This window comes from Caretta caretta, chromosome 7 (assembly GCF_965140235.1).
Source record: "Caretta caretta isolate rCarCar2 chromosome 7, rCarCar1.hap1, whole genome shotgun sequence".
Taxonomy (NCBI): domain Eukaryota; kingdom Metazoa; phylum Chordata; order Testudines; family Cheloniidae; genus Caretta; species Caretta caretta.
Window position 1 is genome coordinate 21,170,786 of NC_134212.1, and position 23,023 is coordinate 21,193,808.

A 23,023-nucleotide genomic window follows, 5' to 3' on the forward strand; every position below is an offset into this window, starting at 1 on the left:
CTCCGGTTTCAGCCGCTGCTACAGGGACCCCCAAGATGGAAACGCAGGGGCTGCCCGCGGTGGAGGCGGCCCAGGCCCGGCCCGACACCCAACATGGCGGCGGTGCCGCGGCACCGAGCGCCCCGCCCGCCGGCCGCCTGCCCCAGCAGGAGCCGGAGCCGCCGCCGCCCGAGTGGGACCCGGCCGCCGCCTCGGGCCTGTACATGAGCTTCCCGGTGATGCTGCTGGAGGAGAAGCAGGAGCCGGGCCCCAGCGCCGCCGCCCCCGGCCCCCCCCCGGCGCCCGGCCCCGACAGCGACGGGCTCCTGCTCGTCTTCAACCTGGTGCGGGGCGCGGCGGAGCCGGGGGCCGGGCCGGGCGGCGGGGAGAGCGGCCGCACCGAGCCTCCCCGGGGGGAGCAGGAGGAGGCTCCCGGGCCGGCCCCGCCGCCGCCGCTGCTGCCCCCGCCGCCGGGCCCCGGCGCGTCTGCTGCGCCGCTCCGGCGGGGAGCGGAGGCGGCGGAGGGCGCGGGCCAGGCCGGCGCGGGCCCCGGCGCCTTCTCCGGCACCATCACCATCAACAACCAGAGCCTGCTGGTGCGGATCGAGAACGGGGTCCTGACCCTGGGGCCGGGCGCCGCCGAGCCGGGGCCGCCTGCTCCCGCCGGGGCCGCGCCGGAGCCGGCCGCCCCTCACGTCCCGTCGCCGCGGCCCAGCCGGGCCGAGCCCCCCGGCTCTGAGGGGGAGGTCGCGGCCCCGGCCTCGGGGGGCTCCCGGGCGCTGCTGGTCTATCACTGCCCCGAGCCCCGCTGCACCGAGACCTTCTCCCGCAAGCAGCAGGTGCGGCTGCACCGGCAGGCGGCTCATGGGGGGCCCGGGGCGGGCGGCGGCGGGCGGGCGGCGCGGCCCTTCGGCTGCCCGGTGCCCGGCTGCGCCTGGTCCTTCGCCACCGCCTACAAGCTGCGGCGCCACCTGCACTCTCACGACAAGCTGCGGCCCTTCGCCTGCGCCGCGCCCGGCTGCACCAAGCGCTTCACCACGGTCTACAACCTGCGGGCGCACGGGCGGGCGCACGAGCAGGAGGCGGCGCACAAGTGCGAGGCCTGCGGGCAGCGCTTCCCCAGCGCTGCCCGCCTCGGCGCGCACCAGCGGCGGAGCCACCTGGAGCCCGACCGGCCCTACCGCTGCGAGTTCCCCGGTAATCGTCTTCTCCGGCTGGCCTCTGGGTCTCGCCTTTCCTCTCGGGCCTTACTGGGGATGGGGGTGCGCTTCGTGCCTAGGCACTGGCACAGTCCCATGCCCCGAGAGACCTACACCCGGCCGGCCACCCTCCCGGGTGAAACTGGTCTGTGGACGCCCCAGCCCCACCTATGGTCCTGGGACTTGTGAGATCTATGCCGGGGGCCTGCCTGAGAGAAATGGGCCGGGAACTGAATTACAGCATTGGTGGGACCACTGGGGGTCACCTGCCTCTTTGGAACAGGGAGGAGAGCTGGTTTATGTGGGGAGACTTCATAGAGCAGCTGCCTTGCTGGCGGCAGGGGTGTCGCAGTTCTGACCCAAGAGGCAGACATCCCCTTTAGACACACCTAGAATTGTTCATGAATCAGTCCTGTCGGGCAGCTGCCTGATTAAACATCAAGCAATGCTGATCTTGTTCAGACCCATTAAGGGGTGTATCTTATGCAATATTCTACATAACTTCAAATAGTATATGAATGTGTCTCATCCATTGGTGATTGAAGGAGGTTCTGTTTCTAGCCCTGTCATGAACAAATCGATATCTTCACAGCCTGCCAAGCAATCTTTTCAAATAGTCTAAATCATGGATATTTTTGATTAAATGTAGGTGAGGTACTTACTTGAGCACTACCATACTGCAGTGTTTCTTTGGGATCAGCTGGTATATTTATATGCAAGGATGGCTAACCTGGAGTCCCTTCTTTAGACTGTCTTGTAGGTTTGATACCATGCTTATCCTGCCTGATGGTCATCTCTAGCTTGCTTAATAACAGGTTTCAGAATAACAGCCCTGTTAGTCTGTATTCGCATCCGATGAAGTGAGCTGTAGCTCACGAAAGCTTATGCTCAAATAAATTGGTTAGTCTCTAAGTTGCCACAAGTACTCCTTTTCTTCTAGCTTGCTTGTGCTGCCACCTTTCTATTTCCATCTGATGTTTGGGATGGACAGTTGGAATCTTTTGATCTCCATCTTCTGTCCCTTGTCGGAGAGAGATATCTCAAAGTTTTCTGATTGAATAACAGCAGAAAGGAAAAGGATATCACTCAACATATCCACATTAGACTTACATAGTGCTTTGATCAATGTACAACAATAGTAGAACAATTTTTTAATCTGTGAGCACTTTCCTCACTGTTGTCTTCTAATCTGTTGATGTGCATCAGTCCACCAGCTTTTCTAAATGACTACATCTTCTTTTTTGAGCAGTGTATCTTAAATTATACTGGTTCTGCTTTTCTCTGTGCCCAAAACATGCCATGTCTAGGTGGATATTCAATTCCAGCCCATAGTTGCAAACCCTGAAGTATGGTGTAGAGCAAGGGTTCTCAAACTGGGGGTTGTGAATGACCCCTCGGGGTCGCAATCCATCAGCATCCACACTTAAGCCCCACTTAGCCTCCAGCATTTACAATAGTGTTAAATGTAAAAAAAGTGTTCTTAATTTATAAGGGGGGGGGGTCACGCTCAGAGGCTTGCTGTGTGAAAGGGAGTCACCAATCGAAAAGTTTGAGAACCACTGGTATAGAGTTTTTTCCTATTTTGTGTGTCACACTGAGCTAAGATGATGTTCCCCTCTTTCCATAGGTTGTGAGAGAACCTTTATCACAGTGAGTGCATTATTTTCTCATAATCGAGCCCACTTCAGAGAGCAAGAACAGTTCTCCTGCTCTTTCCCTGGTTGTAGCAAGCAATATGACAAAGCCTGCCGACTGAAAATCCATATGAGAAGTCATACAGGTATTCATCAGGATAGTTCATAAATTGGGTCAGCTGAATGCATAAAGAAATAGTGGGTCAAATGCCGACTCAAGCTTTAGCCATTTATAAAAGCAGTCTTTACAAACCTAACGCCAATAAGAATTTTTTAAAAATGTCAATAGAAACACCCCTGAAATGTTTGTGACCAAGAGTTGGAAGAGCGAGAACCTGAAAATGACTCTAAACAACTGTCCGTGACTTATAAGTGACAGTCAGCTTCATCTTGTCAAGTTAAAAAAGAAACTTAAGTTAAAAGTAGTTCTATACCTTTCCCTCTGTCTTCTGTCATTTTTTGTGGCTTTACAATCACACTTCCTTGTCTCTTAACAGTCTTTTTCTCTGTTGTTACTGTGTGAAAGATTATGGAAACAGGAGGAAATTGACTATAGACCAAGTGCTATCGCTTGCATAGAGCAAACTGCAAGAGTAGAGAAATATTTTACTAATTTTAAGTGTTTACAACAATAGTTGGTAAAAACCTCTTCAAGGAGAAGTGGATTTTATTGACTTTTTAAGTGTACTGCGTTTTAGTTTGGACAACAAAACATAACTGAGAGAAATGGGTGAAAAACAAACCCACACAAACTGCTACATAAACAGTGAGAAGCAAATTGGGTTTTAAAAAATCTGGTTGTCCAAATTAATATAGGGCTATCTCCTGCAGTTGGATCTATGTAGGTGGATCCATGCACCCACATAGAGTGCCTTCGGGTTCCATGGGAGCTTAGGAGTCTGCCCATGCAGATCCAATTGCAGGACATGGCTAGTAGATAAGGAAACTTGTTTGATAACTGTAAAATGATATTTTAATTTCTTTAGCTTTTTAAAGTAACTGAGGGTATGTCAACACGGGGGAAAAAGACATTGCAGTGAGTCTCAGAGCCTAAGTCAACTGACTTGGGCTTGCGCTACAGAGCTAAAAATAGCCATGTGGACATTCCTGCTTGGCAGTGAAACCTGAGGAGGGTTTCCGAGCCCAGGCTCCAGCCAGAGTGGAACGTCTGCACTGCTATTTTTAGCCCCTACAGTATGAGCCTGAGTCCAGGGACCCAGGCTTGGAGACTCGTTGTAGGGGGGAGGGGAGGATTGGGTTGCAGTTAGATGTCCCTTAAACTTCTCTGAGACTTCACAATATCAGCATGTATTTTTGTTACTATATGATTAAATGTGACTTTTTTTTAGGTGAAAGGCCCTTTATCTGTGATTCTGAAGGTTGTGGCTGGTCTTTCACCAGCATGTCCAAGCTACTAAGACATAAAAGGTAAAAAAACAAAAAGTAGTTATGCTTAAAAACAAAACCCAACACATAGCTTACTTGTCAGATCTTCGCATTGGCTAAACATGTTTTAATGCAGATAATTGTTTTAAGAGTGAATTTTAAAATCAGAGTGGTTGTAATTGATGCTAGAAATGAGAACATAGTGAACTTAAGTTTGGGAATAGTAATCTCCCTTTTTTGTAGGAAACATGAAGATGACAGGAGGTTTACATGTCCAATAGAAGGCTGTGGGAAATCCTTCACAAGAGCAGAACACTTGAAAGGCCACAGTATAACTCACCTAGGCACAAAACCATTTGAATGTCCAGTGGAAGGTACGGTTTGTTTGTGGTCCTGTGTGCTGTTACTAGAGCACATGAGGCTTTGGTAGGTGCAAGGTCCTGCCCAGTTAAGGCTCAATGAAGGAGTGGAGCCTTGGGTATTTCAAGTCATGTTTTACTTTTTTTTAAGCCTCTTTGTAGCTTATTTTTTAAAGAACATCTAATTGAATAAATCACATTGTCCCAGACGTGAAGGAGGCAGGGGAAATGGCTAGCAGATCATTGTCACTTGATTTTTCTTATCAGTTAGTGACTAAAGGAAATCAACTTTAGATTTAAGACTGTGATACTGTCCAGACACTATATTTATCTTTTCAGCTAACTAATTGTACCCTAGGGATAAACTGCTTGTGAAAAATTATTTTGATGTGTGGCTGCAGGAGGGAAGAATCACAAGCAATGTAAAAATGAAGATGTTTGCTCAGCATCTGATTGCTGTTCAGATTAATCTAATAGGCTGGTTGGTCATATTTAACATGGATAGAAAGTCATGCAGAAGAGTTATAATGGCCTTTTTCTATAACTCTGTAGTACATTTACCCTCCAGTACTAGTGGTCACCTTGGGTTGCCTCTTCCAGCAAAAAGGTCTCTGTAGAACTACAAATATCCATTAAGGGATAATTAAGTGGCTAAAGGTATATGGGGAGCTTACAGATAAGACCCGTGGTTTTAAAATGAATACAAGCAAAAGATTTGTGGATCCATCTGCTGCAGGAAATCATTGAGGCACAATCTCTAGTGGGATTTTTAAAAGGGTTTAGATTATAAGTGTGGTATAAATAGACCCAATACCATGTACCCAACTTCCTGGCTGAACAAGGAACGTTGATACTTACACTTCATGGCATAAAACAAAGTGGTTTTTGCCCTGTGGTTGTCAGGAAGCATTTCCTCCTCATGGTTTCACCAGTGGCCATTATCAAATGCTTCTATTTAAGGTGCCTTTGTGGCACTTTTCACTAAATCATTTGGGTTTTTTGCTGCTCTTGGAAGCAGGATGCCGCACTAGATGCATCAGCGGTCTGCTGTGGTATGGCATTTCTTCTGCTCCTTTGAAACTCTGTGCTTCTTTGCTTTGTGCTGCTTTCTTCAACTTCCTGTATTTATGTATGGCACCCGTGCTCAAGTACTGCAAGTTAACTAACTAGAACATTTTATTTATGTGACTTTGAGCTGTTTACTAGAGAATTCTAAATACTAATTTTAAGTTAAAACTAAGAAAGATTCTGTAATATGCTGTGTGTCATGTTGCAGGTTGTTGTGCAAAATTCTCTGCACGCAGCAGTTTGTATATTCACTCCAAGAAACATCTTCAAGATGTGGATTCATCGAAGACCCGTTGCCCAGTGTCCAGTTGTAATAAATTGTTCACTTCCAAGCATAGTATGAAGACTCATATGGTCAAACAGCACAACTTCAGTCCAGGTATAATATTTTAGCCTCAAAGTATGGCTGGGGCAAAGGGAAGCCTAAACACTATGTATATCAGGCAAAAACTGTGGGTAAAATCCTGGCCTCATTGAAGTCGACAGCAAGACTCTGACTTCAGTGGGGCCAGGATTTTTTCTCTCTATGTACATAATATAAAATCTATAGTGGGAGCTGTGACTAGGGTTTGGCTTGTGGTTTTCAGAAGTCAGTAACATCTTGAATTAATTAGATCTTGCTCTTGAAGGTTTTTCAAAATATTCTTTCTAGAACCTGATAATGAGGACTTGAAACCAAAATACTCTTAAGTCCTAATTTGTAGCATGGACCATTTTGAGGGTATTTTGGAGAGTATAAGTGTATGTAGAAATTCCTGTGCTGAAAGGAAGCTATGTTGTCCAGCAGTATGAACAAATAATGTTACTGTATAATTGTTTGCTGGATATGAGATTCTTCATCACAGTGGAACATTAGTAAACGTTGTTAAAGTAATTTTGTCTTTCAGTGATGTGGCAAACTTAAAAATTCATCCTACTTTTATCTAGACAACTAACTGACGCGCACTAAGACAGAGCTCAAAGTCCCACCTTGGTAGCATAGTGAATAGGAAAGAGAGTGAAAATTTTTTCAATGTTCTAAATATATATACACAGATGAGACACTTCTGTACAATATTTTTGATAAGGCTGGGAGGAGGATACATTACGAAGGAAACTAATACTTGATTGAAACAATTTTTCTTCTGATTGGGAAATCAGAAGAAAAATTTTAAAAAATTCAAAATTAACCCCCCAAGGGTGATGTGGGACTAAAAAACATTTACTATAAAGGTGAATTTGTTTTCCTTTGTAATTCTGGTTTAGAAAAGTGGGTTTTATTTAGGAAATATTTTTAGCCTATAATTTTCAGGATACTCAGTCTTCAGACGTTTGCATGCAGTGTGTTTTCTTCCCTATTAAATTCTCATGTGTCTGGTACAAGTGTGTTGCTTCTAAACACCACAGTTTCTGAGGTCAGTAATGTTGCTTCATTTATTTGTAGTGCATGTAAACTTAAGAGTTCATCTTACCTGTTCTGGAAAAAGTATCAGTATGTTCTATTAGTAATTAGGGCTTCTGTGTATTCCCACTTTCGAGTGTTGCACCCCTTCAGCCACAGGTAGTGGCACACAACCTCCTTTTGTTTATCATTTGTCTGTTGCATTTTCAACAAGTTTAATACATGTATTGTATTTCAGATCTCTTAACCCAGCTTGAAGCAACCAGTTCCCTCACACCTAGTAGTGAACTCACCAGTCCAGGACAAAGTGACCTCAGCAACATAGACCTTGTGTCCCTTTTCTCCAATGTGTCTGGTAACAATTCTGGGATTGCAACAGATATGGCTTTAGTAAACTCTGGAATTGTCACCATAGATGTTGCTTCAGTAGGTTCTACTCTTGGTGGAAACCTTTCTGTCAGTAGCAATTCCCTAGGTCAAACAGTTGACCCTTTGATATTGGTGACAAGTAGTGATATTCCACATAGCCTGGACAGTTCTCTCTTGATGGGCACCACTGCTACAGTTTTACAGCAAAGTACTTCAAATCTGGATGATGTACAGACTGTAAATGCAGAAGCCTTAGGTTCGCTAGCATCTTTATCAGTGAAGAATTCCAGTCAAGACCTGCATGGTTTGACATCCAGCAATAATCTAACGATAGACACTACCACTTTGACCCCTTCCAGCAGCCTTGGTGGAAGCAGTGGACCTGAGTTACTGACACCAACTAAAGCTGAACGAAACTTGCTTCCTAGCTCGGATGTTGTTGGTCAACAGGAAGGCAGTAAAGTGGTGACACAGTTTGTGTTCTCCAACCCTCCAGGAAGCTACAGTGCTCAGAAAGAAATGGATCTTAGCACAGTGACTTGCAGCTCATTTTTGGTATGCAGTAACTATATTCAGTTGTCCCCAGATGACTGAAGCATCTTAACTTTGAGGATACTCCAGTGCTGCTTGCAACTTACGAGCAGACCTTTCATACTGATTTACCCAATTACATGGGTTTTTTTTCATGAAGGATGTAGAACTCTGTATTGACTAAACATGTTGTTAGACATGGATTCAACATGGTGAAAATTTCTTTTAAAAGGCCTGAATTGTGAGGGTGGGGGAGGGAGGACTGTGCTCAAAGTTTAAAAAAAATTTTAAAAAATTCAAAATTAACCCCCCAAGGGTGAAGTGGGACTAACAAGAAAGCATAAGGAGGGGACTATACGGTATGTCCTGTGTGTATTAGTTTCAGGGAAGGGTTTGGGCATGGAAAGTAACTGAAATTGTTAGAATTATGAGAACGAAGACTGAGACTATCTTTAATACTGCTTCCGGAAAACCATTCCCTTCCCCTTTCCAGTACTGTGTAAAGATAAATGTTTGTTTTCAGTATAAAATGTTTCCTTTTATCACAGCATGACCTTCCTGAAAATGCAGATAAACATGGAAGTGTATTTAACCTTAGATGACAGATACATGCAGGGACCCATCAGAATTTTGATTGCTACTGTTTGAGAAACTTACCAATTTTAAATCCTAACCAAAGATGAATATACAGGATAACATAAAAGATTATGAGCAACCAGCAATTTGTTAGTCGGCTTCGTTAGCTTAATTGGTTGTTTCAAACATGTATAAAACATATCTCTTGTTTGATTAGGAGAGTGGTGGATCTGCAAGGACAGACTACAGAGCCATTCAGCTAGCCAAGAAAAGAAAACAGAAAGGGAATGGGAGCAGCACAGGTGAGGAGGCATTTCCTTGCGGAATCTAGTAACATGCAATGAAATGGGAGCATATCTCTTTCAAATAGATAAACTTACTTTAATGAGCCACAAAGTCAGAGTGAGGTGTTTTTTTTTTGAGGATAGTTAAGATCTTCTTGCATGGAGTTTCAAATTCACTGAGTTTAAAAAACCCACACTTTAGTTTTCCCTTTCTGTTAAAGGGACCCTGGTAGGTTAAAGTTATATTTAAACTCCCCCTTCCCTCACTCTCAATATCATTTACTTAAATCTACTCATAGGATTATCCTTCAATGTATTAAAACCAAAATAATTTAAAAAATCTAATTTGCTATTTGTGCTTTTTGTCAACTCTTGGCGTTTCATTTTACTCAGCAGGGACAATGAATGAAAACAGACTCGTCAGTTTCACTTCTAGGCCTGGCTCTAGCACAGTGCTGCAGTGTTAATTTGCAAGCGCTGTAGGGGAATTTATTTGACTCTTTTTAATTGAAACCTTTCTGTTAACATTGAGTCTGAGGTAGTAGATTTTTATAAAACACAAACACTGGGCCATAGTTTACATAACTAGCCCATTTGTTTTTCTCCCCTTAAACTACAGTGGAACTCATAGCTGTCTGTTGATGTGCACTAAACTTTGCTTTGTTAGGTCAAATGTGTTCCATGGCTTGCTAAACTTGCCTAGAAAAAATAACGAAACAACAAGAGACAGCTATTTGAGTTGCAGCTGCCCCCAAGGGGAGAGGAACATTGCACTACACAATTTTTTCCCTTACGTTTCTTGTTGCCTCCTATCTCCGAAAATCAAGGTGACAGTTGTTTTTAGTTATGTCTTGAGGTAAGCAAAGGGTTACACTTCCAAATTAAACATTATTGTATCTCTTGCTTTATAGCACTATGCATGTATGCACTTCTTTTTAAAAATTCTTTCTTGTCTAGGAAATAGAGGACTATCCTTCTTTTTGTCTGTTTATGAAGTGATCTGTAATTATGGCAGCTTGTCCAAAATGCATGCTTGGTGATATCCTAGATTGAAAGGACACTTGATTGAATTTGCCCCTGTTCTATAAAACAGAGCTAGAAAATTCCCAGTTCCCTTCTTAAACAAGATTCTTTGTATCATGTCTAATGTGTCACATACCAGTAACTTAGTGACAGCCATTTACTTTCAGAGCCAATTAATCCGCTCTTCTTTTTGCTGGTATAGAGTAATAAAAACTTCTATATAGTATTTCAAACGAGTCTTGCATTTTAAAATGCATGAACAAAATTTAAATGGACACTCAAAAGTTGAAAGTCCTAGTTTAAAAATATTTACCTGTAAAAAACAAAAAAACACTTGATAATTGAAAAGATCTAATATGTATTATCCTCAAATTATGCTTTTTAATTTTCTTTTGGCATCTTATTCAGCATGAACAATGAAGATACTAGTGTTGCTTTTAATCATCGTATTTTCTTGTTCTCCTGGTAATATTTGATGTCTATATTGAGAAATATGGAGGGAAATATTTAAATCCAAACTAACACTTCACTGAAATTTAAACAGAAAAAAATGAAAATATAGACTACATAAAAGTTTATAATCTCTACCTTTGGGCCTATCTACTTTAATGGCCTTAGTTGGTTAATAGTAAAAGGAGACAAAGTAACTAGAGGCAAGGGAGAAAAGATGTTTTCAGATTAAATTTGACAAGTTCAAAGGAGAAACTTACCAAAGAATCAGACATTCCAACATAATTAATAAAATAACTTTATTTCAGCAGCATCAAATTCTGGCCAGAGGAAAAGCAAAGGTGGTAAAGTGAGTCCTACCAGCTTCTCATCTACCAGTCATGGCAATCGATTGTGTGGCAACATTATTTTGCCAAATGGAGGCCTAACAATAAGGGATCCAGCCACTGGCGCACAGTATGTGCAAATTCAGCTACTTCAAGTAAGAATACATGAATAAAACATACGATCTACCCAGTTCTCTAATGATTTGCCAGTTCATGTAGAAGAATCTGACTGTCCTTTCAAATCTGATATAGTCTTCACCTATATTAATATTGTGATTGTTGCATGATACCAAGGTACTTGGTGAGTAATGTATTGCTGACTTGTTTTTAAGGCTGTTTCCCAAAAGGAGCATTTTTCTCTCCTCAGGGTGAGAGTCCCTTCACACACTTATCGCCAATAATAGAAATGTTTTTCCAAGCATCTTAAAAATAATTACAAAAGTAACTGGAGTGAAGAAGGCCGGTTCAAATGGTTTTCTTAGAGAGCCACTTCATGGGAGGACCTTATACCCCACCCTTAGCTGATAATGAAAAATGGATGCTATAGTATAAACTAAAACGCTTCTGTAAATATTCCCCTTATTCATGGGGGGTGGGGAGGAGATTTAGACACTGCTAAGGTGATGGGGAGACTGAGAGTTGTGAAGTGGCATGGCGGAAACCTTGGGGGCAGCACTGAAAAGCCACAGGAGTAGCTGCACTGGAGAGGGGCCTTGAGGAAACACTGTTCAGGAGTGAGAACAGCCCCAGGAGTGCGAGCTAGAAAGGAAAGATCCTGCCCTGCCCTATATGCCGTAATAACACACACACAAATTACATTATTCTTCGAGTGCTTGCTCATATTGACGGCAGTGAACGTATGACCCTGCCGACCCAGCGCCTCCTCAGTTCCTTCTTACTGCCATGGACGGTCATTGGAACTGCAGTGGCTTGCTATTCCAAGTGCTCCTCGTTTCTTCTAGTAGTTTAGTTTGGTAGCATTAATAGTTGTTAGTTTATAGTAGTTAGTGTAGGAGTGGGGGTTCTCCCCAGCCCAACTTTCCTGTTCCGCTTGGGGCATGCCTCAATCCCAGGGTTTTAAACCCTGCAGATCCTGCCATAAGCCCCCACAGCTCTTGTCTTAAGTGTCTGTGGGAGGTGCACCAAATTGACGGGGTGCAAGAACTGTCAGGGGTTTTGTCCCAGGACGAAAAAGGAGCGAGACTTTCGCCTGAAACAGCTGCTGATGGGGGCAGCCCTTCGTCCCCAGCCAGCTTTGTCACAACAGGATCCGGAGCCGAGCTCCTCCATGCGGTGCACTCTGGTCTCCGTATGGGAAGTGGTGCCAAGGAAGGATGCTAGGCATAGCGACCCGAGGCCGGCAGAAGGCGGTGCGGCACTGCTCCCATTCCCCAGTACCGCAGAAGTGGCACTGCAAGCAGGACAGGGGTTGATTTCTGGCGCTGAGGACAGCCACCTTGGAAAAGCGCCACTGGTGTGCGTCCTGGGGAGGAGCACCCGGCACCAACAGACCAGGAGATGACACCATTGACTTCAGCCCCGCAAGGGGGGCAATCGAGTCTGGTGCTAGTGGACTCTGGGCCAGGTGGTGGAGGACACTGAGTTGCCGGACACCTTCAAGGCCGCAGAGGACTTAAGTGCCTTGATGGCGCCACAGTCCCTGGCCGGTTGGGAGAAGCCTCTGGTACTGCAGCGCGTGGCACCGTCTCAAGGCAAGCCCACCATGTTGATGCAATCAGCTGCATCTCTGCGGCACCGCTCTGACTTGTGGCACCAGTCCCCAGCGTGGCACCCTTGTCCTGGCACCACTTGACCTCTCGCCGGCACTCCACCTCATGGCACCGCTCTCCAGATTCCTGGGAGCAGTCACAGGTACAGCTCTGATCAGCACCACCCTGGCCTTCATGTTCCAGGTCTTTGTCTTCTGAGGTGGAGTCCAGGCATACCAGACACAAATCGGACTGTATGCATCGGGATGTGGGTGCAGGGCCATAGCAAGTGCAGTGACAAGTGCCTGCGCAGTGGCCATTCTGGACCCTGTGGGCATACCACTAGGCCCAGGGCACCCTCCCCTAGGGGTTCTGAGGTGACAGTGGTGCAGACCACCCCGCCACTCCCGGAGCCTGCTCCTACCACCAGCATGGACCCTGGGGCGGTCAGTGTGGAAGGAGAGGCTGTGCAGGATGTCCCCACAGCCCCAGAGTCCCATGGGGGCCTTGTACCCCCACTGGCGTCATCATCGTTCTCATATGAAGTGGTTGCAGGGACCTCTGGCTAAGGACCGCCCCCTGTAGACATTCGGTCCCACTAGGACCTGCCACATAGGGTAGCGTGCAACATGGGCCTGCAGGCTAAGGAGGTGGTGGAGACAGAGGACCGGAGGGTGGATATCCTGGCCCGGGAAGGTCCATCGAGTGTGGCTCTGCCCCTTATCAAAACTATACAGGCCAACACAAAGACCCTGTGGCAGACCCTTGCCTCCATTCCTCCGACTGCAAAGGGAGTCAAGAAGAGGTATATTGTCCCTGCTAAGGAATATGAATATCTTGACATACACCCGCAGCCCTGCTCATTGGTGGTGGCTGCGGTAAACAAGCGTGAGAAACGGGCAGCAGGCTCCTACCCCTAAATCCAAGGACTAAGTGGCTGGACCTGTTCGGCCAAAAGGTCTACTCGACTGGGGGACTCCAACTCAGGATTGCCAACCAACAGGCAATCCTAAGCAGATACAACTTGAATTCCTGGAAGTCCATGTTAAAGTTCAAAGAACTAGTGCTGCGGAGTCCAGGGAGGAGTTTGGGACAATTGTTGAAGAGGGCAAGGCAGTGGCACGGACTTCTTTACAGGCTTCACTGGTGCCGCATACTCAGCGATGCGTACCTTGTCCTCCAGGATTGCCATGAAGGCGAAGCACCCGAGGTGCAACATACCCTGCAGGACCTGTCATTTGATGGGGCAGGCCTGTTTGCAGAGCAAACTGACTCCAGGCTGCATAGCCTTAAAGATTCCAGGGCTACGCTGAAATCGCTGGGGGTGCATACCCCGGCCACCCAGAGAAAGCACTTTAAGCCGCAGCCTGTACAGCGTCCCTGTCCTCCATGTCCTAGGGAGGACTTGTCTAGGAAGCATGGCAGGAATGGCAGGCATAAGCCTTCCCAGCCCCCATCCATCCAGGGCCAGGCATGTGCTTCTTCAGGCTCTAAGCAGGCCTTTTGAAAGTGCGCCTGGGGGCAACATACCAGCTAACAGACCGGGTCCGCAGCCCTGTTTCCTGTCCCTTCTATCCCACTTCTACCATGCTTGGTCACAAATAACATCAGATTGCTGGGTCCTTCACACGGTAGAAGTGAGATATTCTGCCTGCCCCCATCCCTCTTCAGGGACCCTTCTCACAAGCATCTCCTCAGTCAGGAGGTCCAAACTCTCCTCACTGCAGGGGCAGTGGAGGAGGTTCTTCAGGAGCTATGGGGCAAGGGATTCTACTCCCGTTATTTCCTAATCCCCAAAGCAAAGGGGGGTCTCAGACCCATCCTTGAGCTGCAATGCCTCAGTTGCGTTATGAAAAAGCTGAAGTTTCGCATGGTCTCCCTGAACACAATTAGCCCTTCTCTGAATCTGGGAGATTGGTATGCCGCCCTTGACCTCAAGGATGTGTACTTCCACATATTGATACAACCCGCCCACAGACGCTTCCTCAGGTTTGTGGTCTGTCACAAACATTACCAATTTACAGCCCTCCCATTTGACCTGTCCACAGCCCCCCGAGTGTTCACCAACTGCATGTGAGTCATGGCTACCTTCCTCCGTTGGAGGCAGCTAAAAGTGTATCCTTACCTTGACGACTGGCTGCTCTGGGGGACGCTCCAGGGACCAGGTGGATGCACAGGTCTGTTTCATGAGATCCACCTTCGACAGGCTGGGTCCTCTCCTCTAAGAGAGCAAGTCGACCCTGGTTAACTCAAAGGATAGTTTATCATGGCAGTGCTGGCCTCGAACTGGGCCAGGGCGTTCCCGCCAGAGGCTTGCTTCTAAGCAATGACTGACATCATACAAAGCCTCAGACAGTACCCCACCACCACAACAAGGGGCTGCCTGAGGTTACTTGGTCACGTGGCGTCTTGCACATGTGTGGTACAGCACGCCAGGATGTGACCCAGACCTCTGCAGGCTTGGCTCGCATCAGCCGAATGCCTGGGGCTCGACAGTCTGGATTCTGGTCACTGTCCCGGTGCAGGACCTTGCGTCCCTACGCTAGTGTCTCAACCCGCAGACAGTGTGTGAGGGAGTCCCCTTCCACAAACCTCAACCCTCTCCGTCCCTGGTAACGGACGTGTCAGCGCTGGGTTGGGGCACGCACCTGGGAAACCTTTAGACGCAGGGCCTATGGTCCCAAGACGAACTCTCCACATCAACCTTAAGGAGCTGAGAGCGGTCCAACGAGCATGCCACACCTTTCAAGCTCATCTACAGGGACAGTGTGTGGGAGTCATGACAGACAACAAAACTGAGATGTTTTACATAAACAGAGTGGAGCCCATTCCTCTCCACTGTGTCAGGAAGCCCTCCCAACTACGGGAGTTCTGCATAGCCCACTCCATTCACCTGGAAGCGTCTTACCTCCCAGGTTTCCAGAATGAGCTGGAGGAGTACCTCAGCATATCCTTCTACAACCATGAGTGGTCTGTCCGGCCAGACGTGATGCACAGTATTTTTGGGAGCTCCTCACCTCTGGAAATCGACCTCTTTGCCACATGAAGCAACAGAAAGTGCCTGCAATTCTGCTCTTTCCAGAACCACAGCCCAGGCTCTCTGACACATTTCTCCTCCCCTGGACGGAACATTTTGCTCTGAGTTTCCTCCGTTTTCCCACCCATGCACAAGGTCCTGCTCAAAGTCTGCAGAGACAAGGCAGCGGTCATACTGGTGGCACCAGTGTGGCCTTGTCAACGCTCGTACAGCTGGAGCTGTCGGTGGATGCCCTGATTGCATTGCCCCTGGTCCTGGACGTGGTTACTCAGGACCACGGTCACCTTTACCACGCTGACCTCCAGTCCCTTCACCTCATGGCTTAGAAGCTTCATGCTAAACCCCATGGAACTCGTGCGCCAAGCAGGTTAGGGAGGTCTTGCTTGGTAGCAGGAAACCTTCCACCGGGGCCATCTACCTGGCCAAGTAGAAAAGGTTTGCAATCTCGTGTGTTCAGAGCCGCACACCCCCACTGCAGGTGCCCAAACCGCTTATTCTGGAATACCTACTGCACTTGAAACAGCAGGGTCTGGCAGCATCATCCATCAAGGTGCACCTGGCAGCTATCTCTGAATTCCATCTGGGAGCAGCTGGGCGCTCTATCTTTGCCAACCCCTTGGTTGGCTGTTTCCTCAATGTCCTGGAGTGATTGTACCTGCAGGTTAGACAGCAGATCCTGGCGTGGCACCTCAACCTGGTCCTTTCCAAGCTAATGGGTCCCCCGCTTGAACTGCTGGCGACTTGTTCGCTCCTATACCTGTCATGGAAGGTGGCCTTCCTAGTCACCATTATTCGGCGAGGGGGGCCTTCAGCTCTGAAACCCTCACCTCCAACCCTCTCTACACAGTTTTCTTCAGGACATGGTGCAGCTTAGGCCTCACCTGGTCTTTTTTCCAAAGGTTGTGTCCCAATTCTACTCCAACCAGGACACTTTTCTACCTGTCTCTTACTCTAAGCCTCATGCGAGTAGCCAGGAACGGAAACTTCACACACTGGACGTTCAACGGGCGCTAGCCTTTTACATCGAGTGCACGAAGCCGTTTCATAAATCGCACCAGCTGTTCGTGGCAGTGGCAGATCGGATGAAAGGGCTCCCGGTCTCATCTCAGAGGATTTCGTTGTGTATCCCATCCTGCATCTGGATGTGCTACGAGCTAGCTAAAGTCCCTGCTCTGGTGCTAACGGCGCATTCCACAAGGGCGCAGGCCTGGGTCCCTATACATGAAATCTGCAGGGCAGCAATATGGTCCTTTGTTCACACCTTTGTTTCTCATTACACCATCACCCAGCATGCCAGAGATAATGCAGCATTCGGCAGAGCGGTGCTTCACTCAGCAATTCCATAACTCGGACCCCACCACCGAGGTAAAGGTTGGAAGTCACCTAATTTGGAATCGATATGAGCAAGCACCCGAAGAAAAGGTTACTTACCTTTTCGTAACTTGTTCTTCGAGATGTGTTGCTCATATCCATTCCAAACCCACCCACCTTTTCCTCAGTTGGAGTAGCTGGCACGAAGGAACCGAGGAGGCGCCAGGTCGGCAGGGTCATATATTCACCACCATGGAAGCGCCACTCGAGGGGGCTCCGCAGCTGACCTGACAAGTGCTGCTAGGGGAAAAACTTTCCAGCGACTGTGCACGCACCTAATTGGAGTGGATATGAGCAACACATCTTGAAGAACAACAGTTATGAGAAGATAAGTAACCATTTTTTATAAGAATATTAAGGCTGCCTGTGAGAAATCTAATAATTCTGTCTTCAGAGCAGGGTTTGATTGATGTGCTGTAAGTGAGGCATTGGGCCATGCACTGAACCATGAGGAGAAAACAATATTGAATAGCTGCTTGCTAAGTGAGCACTGTCTTTTCTATTCACTGAATGAGGCTGGGGTTCTGTGGGGGAAAAATTCTATGTGCTCATGGCACTGGGGGGTGGGAGTGGAGGAGGAGGTGTTTCAAAATAAGTTGCACGGGGAACCTTAATCCTGGCAGTTTGTAATTTTTGAATGTCTGACTTTGCAGCCTTAATGTTCTTTTCATGTAACTTTTATGTGCAACTTCCCAGAGCTTTTTTTAAAAAAGCAGACTGAAAAACCAGATTCCATCATGTCATCCTAGTGACGCTGGTCATCAGCAGCACTGTTGGTACCTTTAGATCCACGCCACAGACCTCTACCACTTAAAATAACAGACTGATAGCAGTAGTAGATTGTAATCCATCTTCATGGATCAGCACTGGGTGGGATGAGACACGTTGCCTGAGGGCTTCACAGATATTTGCTAGCAGCAGACTAACGGTGAGACTTGGAAGTCTTGGATTTCATTCAAGGCTCTGGAGGGGAGTGTTCTCTAGTGAGCACAGAGCCTTCTGCTAGGTTCTCCCAAGCTTGACCTCTTCTTGCCTCTTCCTCTCTAAACTGTCTCTGTCCCAGTCCCATTCTTCTCACCTTAGGTGACTTAGGTGTTTTTCTCCTCCATGCTGCTAGTGCATCAGCAGGGAGCACATTGAAAGCAGAGAAGAGACATGAATTCAGCCTACAGAAGCTAGAACTACAGTTGCAGGGAAGACCCCGTTCAGCACTTTGCAGGGCTGGAGCGTGCTTACTGTGGATGGAGTCCTCGCAGAATGAAAATGTGAATCTCTACTGAGCATTTGTGAATTGAGAGCCTTAAAAGGTCAATTTTGGACAGATTTTCATAGGAACAGCAAAAGTCACATGCCACATGCACAAGGCCCCTGCCTTACCTAACTTCAGGGACCCGCTCCTAAGCTCAGGGGGTACTGGAGCTCTTCAAAGCAAAGGTTGCCAACATTTTTTAACATGGGCAAAGCAAAGTATTTTTCCCTGGTCTCATTTTTGGAAACAGCCGAACCCTTTGGCCTTATTTTCTCCATCCGTCGTGCCGCCCCCCACCCCCAAATATTCAGTATGGAAAATTTCTGCCCAAATGGTTAAAGTTTGGCAGTTATAAGCAGTTGAAAAGACAGGGTCTTCTAACAGGAAATGTCAGGCAAACTTCCACCCTATATGCTGCTATCTCACTGGGGAGCAGTAAGCTGTTGGCCAGACCTGGAGGTGTTTGGTTTCCAGAGGCCGTTCAGCTCACCTACCCTTAGTATGGGGTGAGCCACGTGCAGGGCTTTTCCTCTTTTCCCCCCATCATGTGGGTTGCCCCAGGACCACCACTTTAGTAGCACAATGGCCTTGAAGCGAACGCATAGCTTTTGTAGTAAAGTTCTTGAGAATCTGCAGTTCCCACATGTGACTGAGTACTAGGGGGGATTGGTTCACCTTCCATGAAACCACTGGAAACATTTCTTAGGCCTCATCAGCCTTCAAAGCTGGGGTGCTTTAGGATACTACCCTTTGTAAGGTCTTAGCCAGTAAGGCACTCTTCACCTTTCCTGATTTTTTTTGTAGTGGTGAGAGTGATGCTTGCTATGTGATAGGAGATACTTGGAAATCTTATGTTTGCATTATGTTTTTCCCTTCACAGGATGATCCCCCAGGAGAGGGAGACTTGCCCTTTCAGCTCAGCTCTCAATCTTCCTCATCACATTCTCAACTTACAGTGGACTTACCTGTTCATATCCTTCAGGTACAGCACCTTAGAACTCTGATTTCGGTTGTCAAGTTAGATACAATGAAAACAATTTTGCACCGATGCTTTCGCTGTCCTGCACTACAGAAGTACTCTACTTTCAGACCAAAGTCTAATTTCATAGTCTCTAGCTCTGTGACCACAAGAGGTTTGCCATTTTTTTCCCCAAGTGCCCCCATTTTTTGTTTTGCCCCAAAGGGTAACATCAAGAAAGACGTTCCGTGACTGTTATGATAGGTGGCCAAGAAGAGAGGGGAAGACTGGGAGCCAGACTTTCAAAAGCGCTCTGCACTTATGGTTGTGGGGCTGGATTTTCAAAAAACCTCTGCTCAGATTTAGGCACCCTAAATATGATGTGACCAGATCTTCAAAAGTACTCTGTACCCAGCCGCTTCTGTTAGTAATAGCGGGGCTGTTGCTTGCCAACTGCTCCTGAAAACATGACCACTTAATGGGTGCCTGAGTGGAAGCTCTGCTGGATGCTGAGTGTCAAATCCCTAAACAAGTACAGATTGAGCCGAAGTGATAGTTCCCAAAAGGAAAGTGAAGACATTTGTAGATCCTACTCTTCCATAGTGACTGGGATTCAAATAACTCCAGCAGCAACAGGGAGTGATATTTTTAAACAGACACAATCTAGTGGCAACTACCAGAAACACAAAACCCCTTTAACAACTTGGGCTACTACCAGAGAAGTACCTTTAGTGGCAGCTGGGACATGGAAAATATCCCTGCACTAGTAAAAGTGTGCAAGAAAACCACTGAAGGGAAGGGAACTGTCTTTTACCCTGCGCTCTGAAAATCACCTTTGGATAGGAGCGTGGGTCTAAATTCATTCATTTTTTGGAATATCTCTTACCACTGTACTTCAGTGAAGTTCCACCAAATGCCACTTGCATCCCAAAAGCATCATGTGCAAAGACAGCTCAAAACTGTCTTGCTACTTATTCAAGATACTCCTAATATCTACTATTCTAACAAGCTGTTTGTCTGTGAACATGGACAGCTCCATAACAGAGAACCAAGTGCTAACATCTTCGTGGAGAGAAATAGATCACTTTTTTTATGACTGCTATGGAGCTTTCCATTTGTCAAGTTAATTGCAACATAGTATTTGAGCCAAATATTAATGCCTTTTCCAGTAGAGAAAAAAGTGGTTTATATAGCTTCTTCCCAGAAGTATTCACGTCTTGAACAACCCTATAATAAATTGGTGGGTTCAGAAGGGGAGTTGGGTTATTTCAAATTCTGAAGGGTTAACCTGAAAGGAAACAATATTTTTTAAATGGTCAATTATTTTGTTTCTTTTGTCAGCAACAGTCAGGATCCATCCCTACCCCATCAGCATTTTAATGAAATGCTGTTGGCAATCCAGCTAGATCAGTGTGCAACCCAAGAGTGGGACAACTTTAAATTTACTGTGAACAGTGCATTTGGTTTCTTTGCATAATCTTGAATTAAGTTTGAAGATAAAGAAATATTATGAAAAAAGGAATGTGTGTTACAAGCAATGAAAACATAATGGGGTGAAAGCTTTGTCTGAATTCCAAACTTTGTTTACTTTGTTTTGACAGGAACCACACAACTCCACAGAAGACGATGCAGGTTCTGATAACTCTCAGTTCACTGGAAGCACAATAAACTTACAGGACCTGGAATGATTGTTAGGAATATTAATTCGAAAACAGAATGGTGCAATCGTATCTCGACAAAGCAAATATAGCTGTATTCCAGTTTCTCAAAAAAATATGAAAAGTAGGAGTACGTGACTATGATCACACACTTAGTGTCAGTTACATGAAAAAAGAATTAAAAAAGAAAAGAATCAGCAAATCCTACTTAACATGCCTGTGTGTAAGATTCTTTCTGTCTTGTGGTCAAAGATGCTCGGGGCAGACTTGCTGAAATCCCATTGTAGAAAAGTGCCATAGCTATTAAACTTCTAACCAGGGTAATAGTTTTCCTGTTTTCACAAGAAAGCAAATATTTCACAGCTAATGAACAAATACAAACTTAAAATCTTTCATGTGACTTTTAAACTTTTCCTCCATTAAGAAAGGTCTCCTATGTGCCATGGGTGATAAGGAATTAAAAAAAAAATCCTGAAATTTTTTTTCCCAAACTTGTTTCAGACATCTTATATGTTGACAGCAAGTTGCGATAAAATTATTTTACAAGGCAGTGTAGGAAAGTAGTGTCCAGAAAGCAGGGAGAAGAAATGAATTAAAAGTCTCTTGGATAGCAAACTGTAGATTAAATATTAACTGTGAATGAGTTTTGATCCCTATGTTGAGCTTCCCCCTCTCATTCATCCTGAATGATATTTAGCTGAATTCTTCCAGCAAGAATTGAAAAAAGAAAGCTTTGTTAGAGAACTATACTCTCCATTAGCAATTAGCTAATGTTCCAACAGCATTTGACAAGTTAGATCTGTCTTAACATTTCCTATTTTGGTGGAATGTTTGACAGCCACTTAATTCACAGCACCTTTGTTATGTCTTTATAATGCAAAAAGTGTTGCCAGGTTACTCATAACTAGCCACTATCTTTTAGTCTAGATTTTAATGAAGATCATTCTATCTAGTGACCATAGTGTCCAGCTGGCCTACTGATTATGCAGTTGTCAGAGTTTTTAGAGGGAGAGGAAAAGTATTGTTAACTAGGAATAATTGCCTCATTTGAAAAATTGCAGTTTCTAGAAGAATAGGTATATGTACTGTACTAACTGAATTGCATAAGCCTGAATAAGCATAGGGTTGTGTAAATTCTCAGTGGAAAAAACAAAACACCTTTTGGTTATTAAATTTTACGGTAGTAACTTAAATGTTTATGCTGATGTATTGAATGCCTATAAAATTATGTATAGGACTTTGATAAAGGGGTGTGTGGTTTTTTTTATTCTCAATGAGTTGTGTGTATGCACGTATGTGTATATATTTTTTACAGAATAAGATGTCATGCAGAAGAACATTGCGATCTTCCTAATATTGCACATATTTATTTATTTAGTTACACTGTTGTTGAATTCACCTGAGGTTGTTTAGAAATGCTTTTACTTCCTGTGCCTTTTGAACTATGTATATGTCCGGATAAATACTTTTTTGTTTCTGAGACTTGAAAGAACTATACAGGCTATTTTCACTTCAAACTCTGATTTGCAGGCAGTATTTTATCCTCTGGTTGAACTAATGTTGTTTTTCTGTCTGTGGTGGCTAAACAATTTGAGCATTGGATATTCCTATGCTCGTGCCCAAGGGATCTCTAGCCTGCCTCAAGTGAGGTCTCCAAGCCAGAGTGAGTCAGTGAGGAGATTTCACCCACTTGTTGTGGGGACTGCTGTTTTGTTTGATCATGGAGTCCAATGTGGAAAGGTTAAAGGGGCTTATGAGTCATCTGCAGGAGCACAGCACTGTTGAACAGACTACTGGGTCTTGCTTTAGAGCAGTCGCTAATGCTGTCCCTGGAAGCTGTCACCCTGAATGCCAAACTCCTCTGATCCTCATGGAACCATACCAGTTGTTCTTAAGAAAATGGCAAAGAAACATAATTTCTTTTTATGGGACTTAAAACTCCATCTGTTTCTACTTCTGAAAATGTACCTCACTTGGCTTTGTATATGAATGTAAATTGCTAACTGCTTGGGGCCGAGACTCGGGTTAATCGGCTTGAAGTCCGTTGCTGGCAATGGACATCTGAAGAACTGCTGGTGCAAAAGGATTAATAAAGCTTTTTTTATGGTCACTTTGGCATTGGGTTTGTTCTTGATGTGAGTAATCTTTTTGTTGTTGCAAAGATATATGCTATTGGCTTTAAAATTAACGCTGAACAGCTTTTCATCTGCAGTGCTTGTGCTTTCATCTTGAATCTTGTATGTTCAATAGTCAGGGTGGAGCCTGTACTGAAACTCCAACTCCTAGAAGGGTGTTTCCTTTTGCGTAGGCTTGGGGTTTGTGACAAACATCTGTTTGGAACCTAGCTTTATCTTGCTGTAAGTAAAGAGGTCATCCACCTGTGTAATGAATGTGATTTCCTAAGAGTCCAGGGATATTACGACTGACTTCAATTCTATGAAGAACCTTGTTGCTGACAACTGGCCTAGAGGCAAAA

The 23,023-nt window shown here is 45.6% G+C and overlaps 1 protein-coding gene across 1 annotated transcript; it reads left to right on the plus strand.

The window, feature by feature from the left end:
* The first annotated feature begins 20 nt into the window (after positions 1-20).
* Positions 21-22,657, plus strand: ZXDC (ZXD family zinc finger C). Its single transcript, XM_048859479.2, is given in 12 exon segments — positions 21-344; positions 346-400; positions 403-1,176; positions 2,806-2,958; positions 4,162-4,240; positions 4,442-4,572; positions 5,834-6,004; positions 7,245-7,930; positions 8,700-8,784; positions 10,548-10,720; positions 18,812-18,913; positions 20,491-22,657. Coding segments are annotated over 12 exon segments (2,805 nt in total). The 5' UTR covers positions 21-35; the 3' UTR covers positions 20,578-22,657.
* Positions 22,658-23,023: the final 366 nt, after the last annotated feature.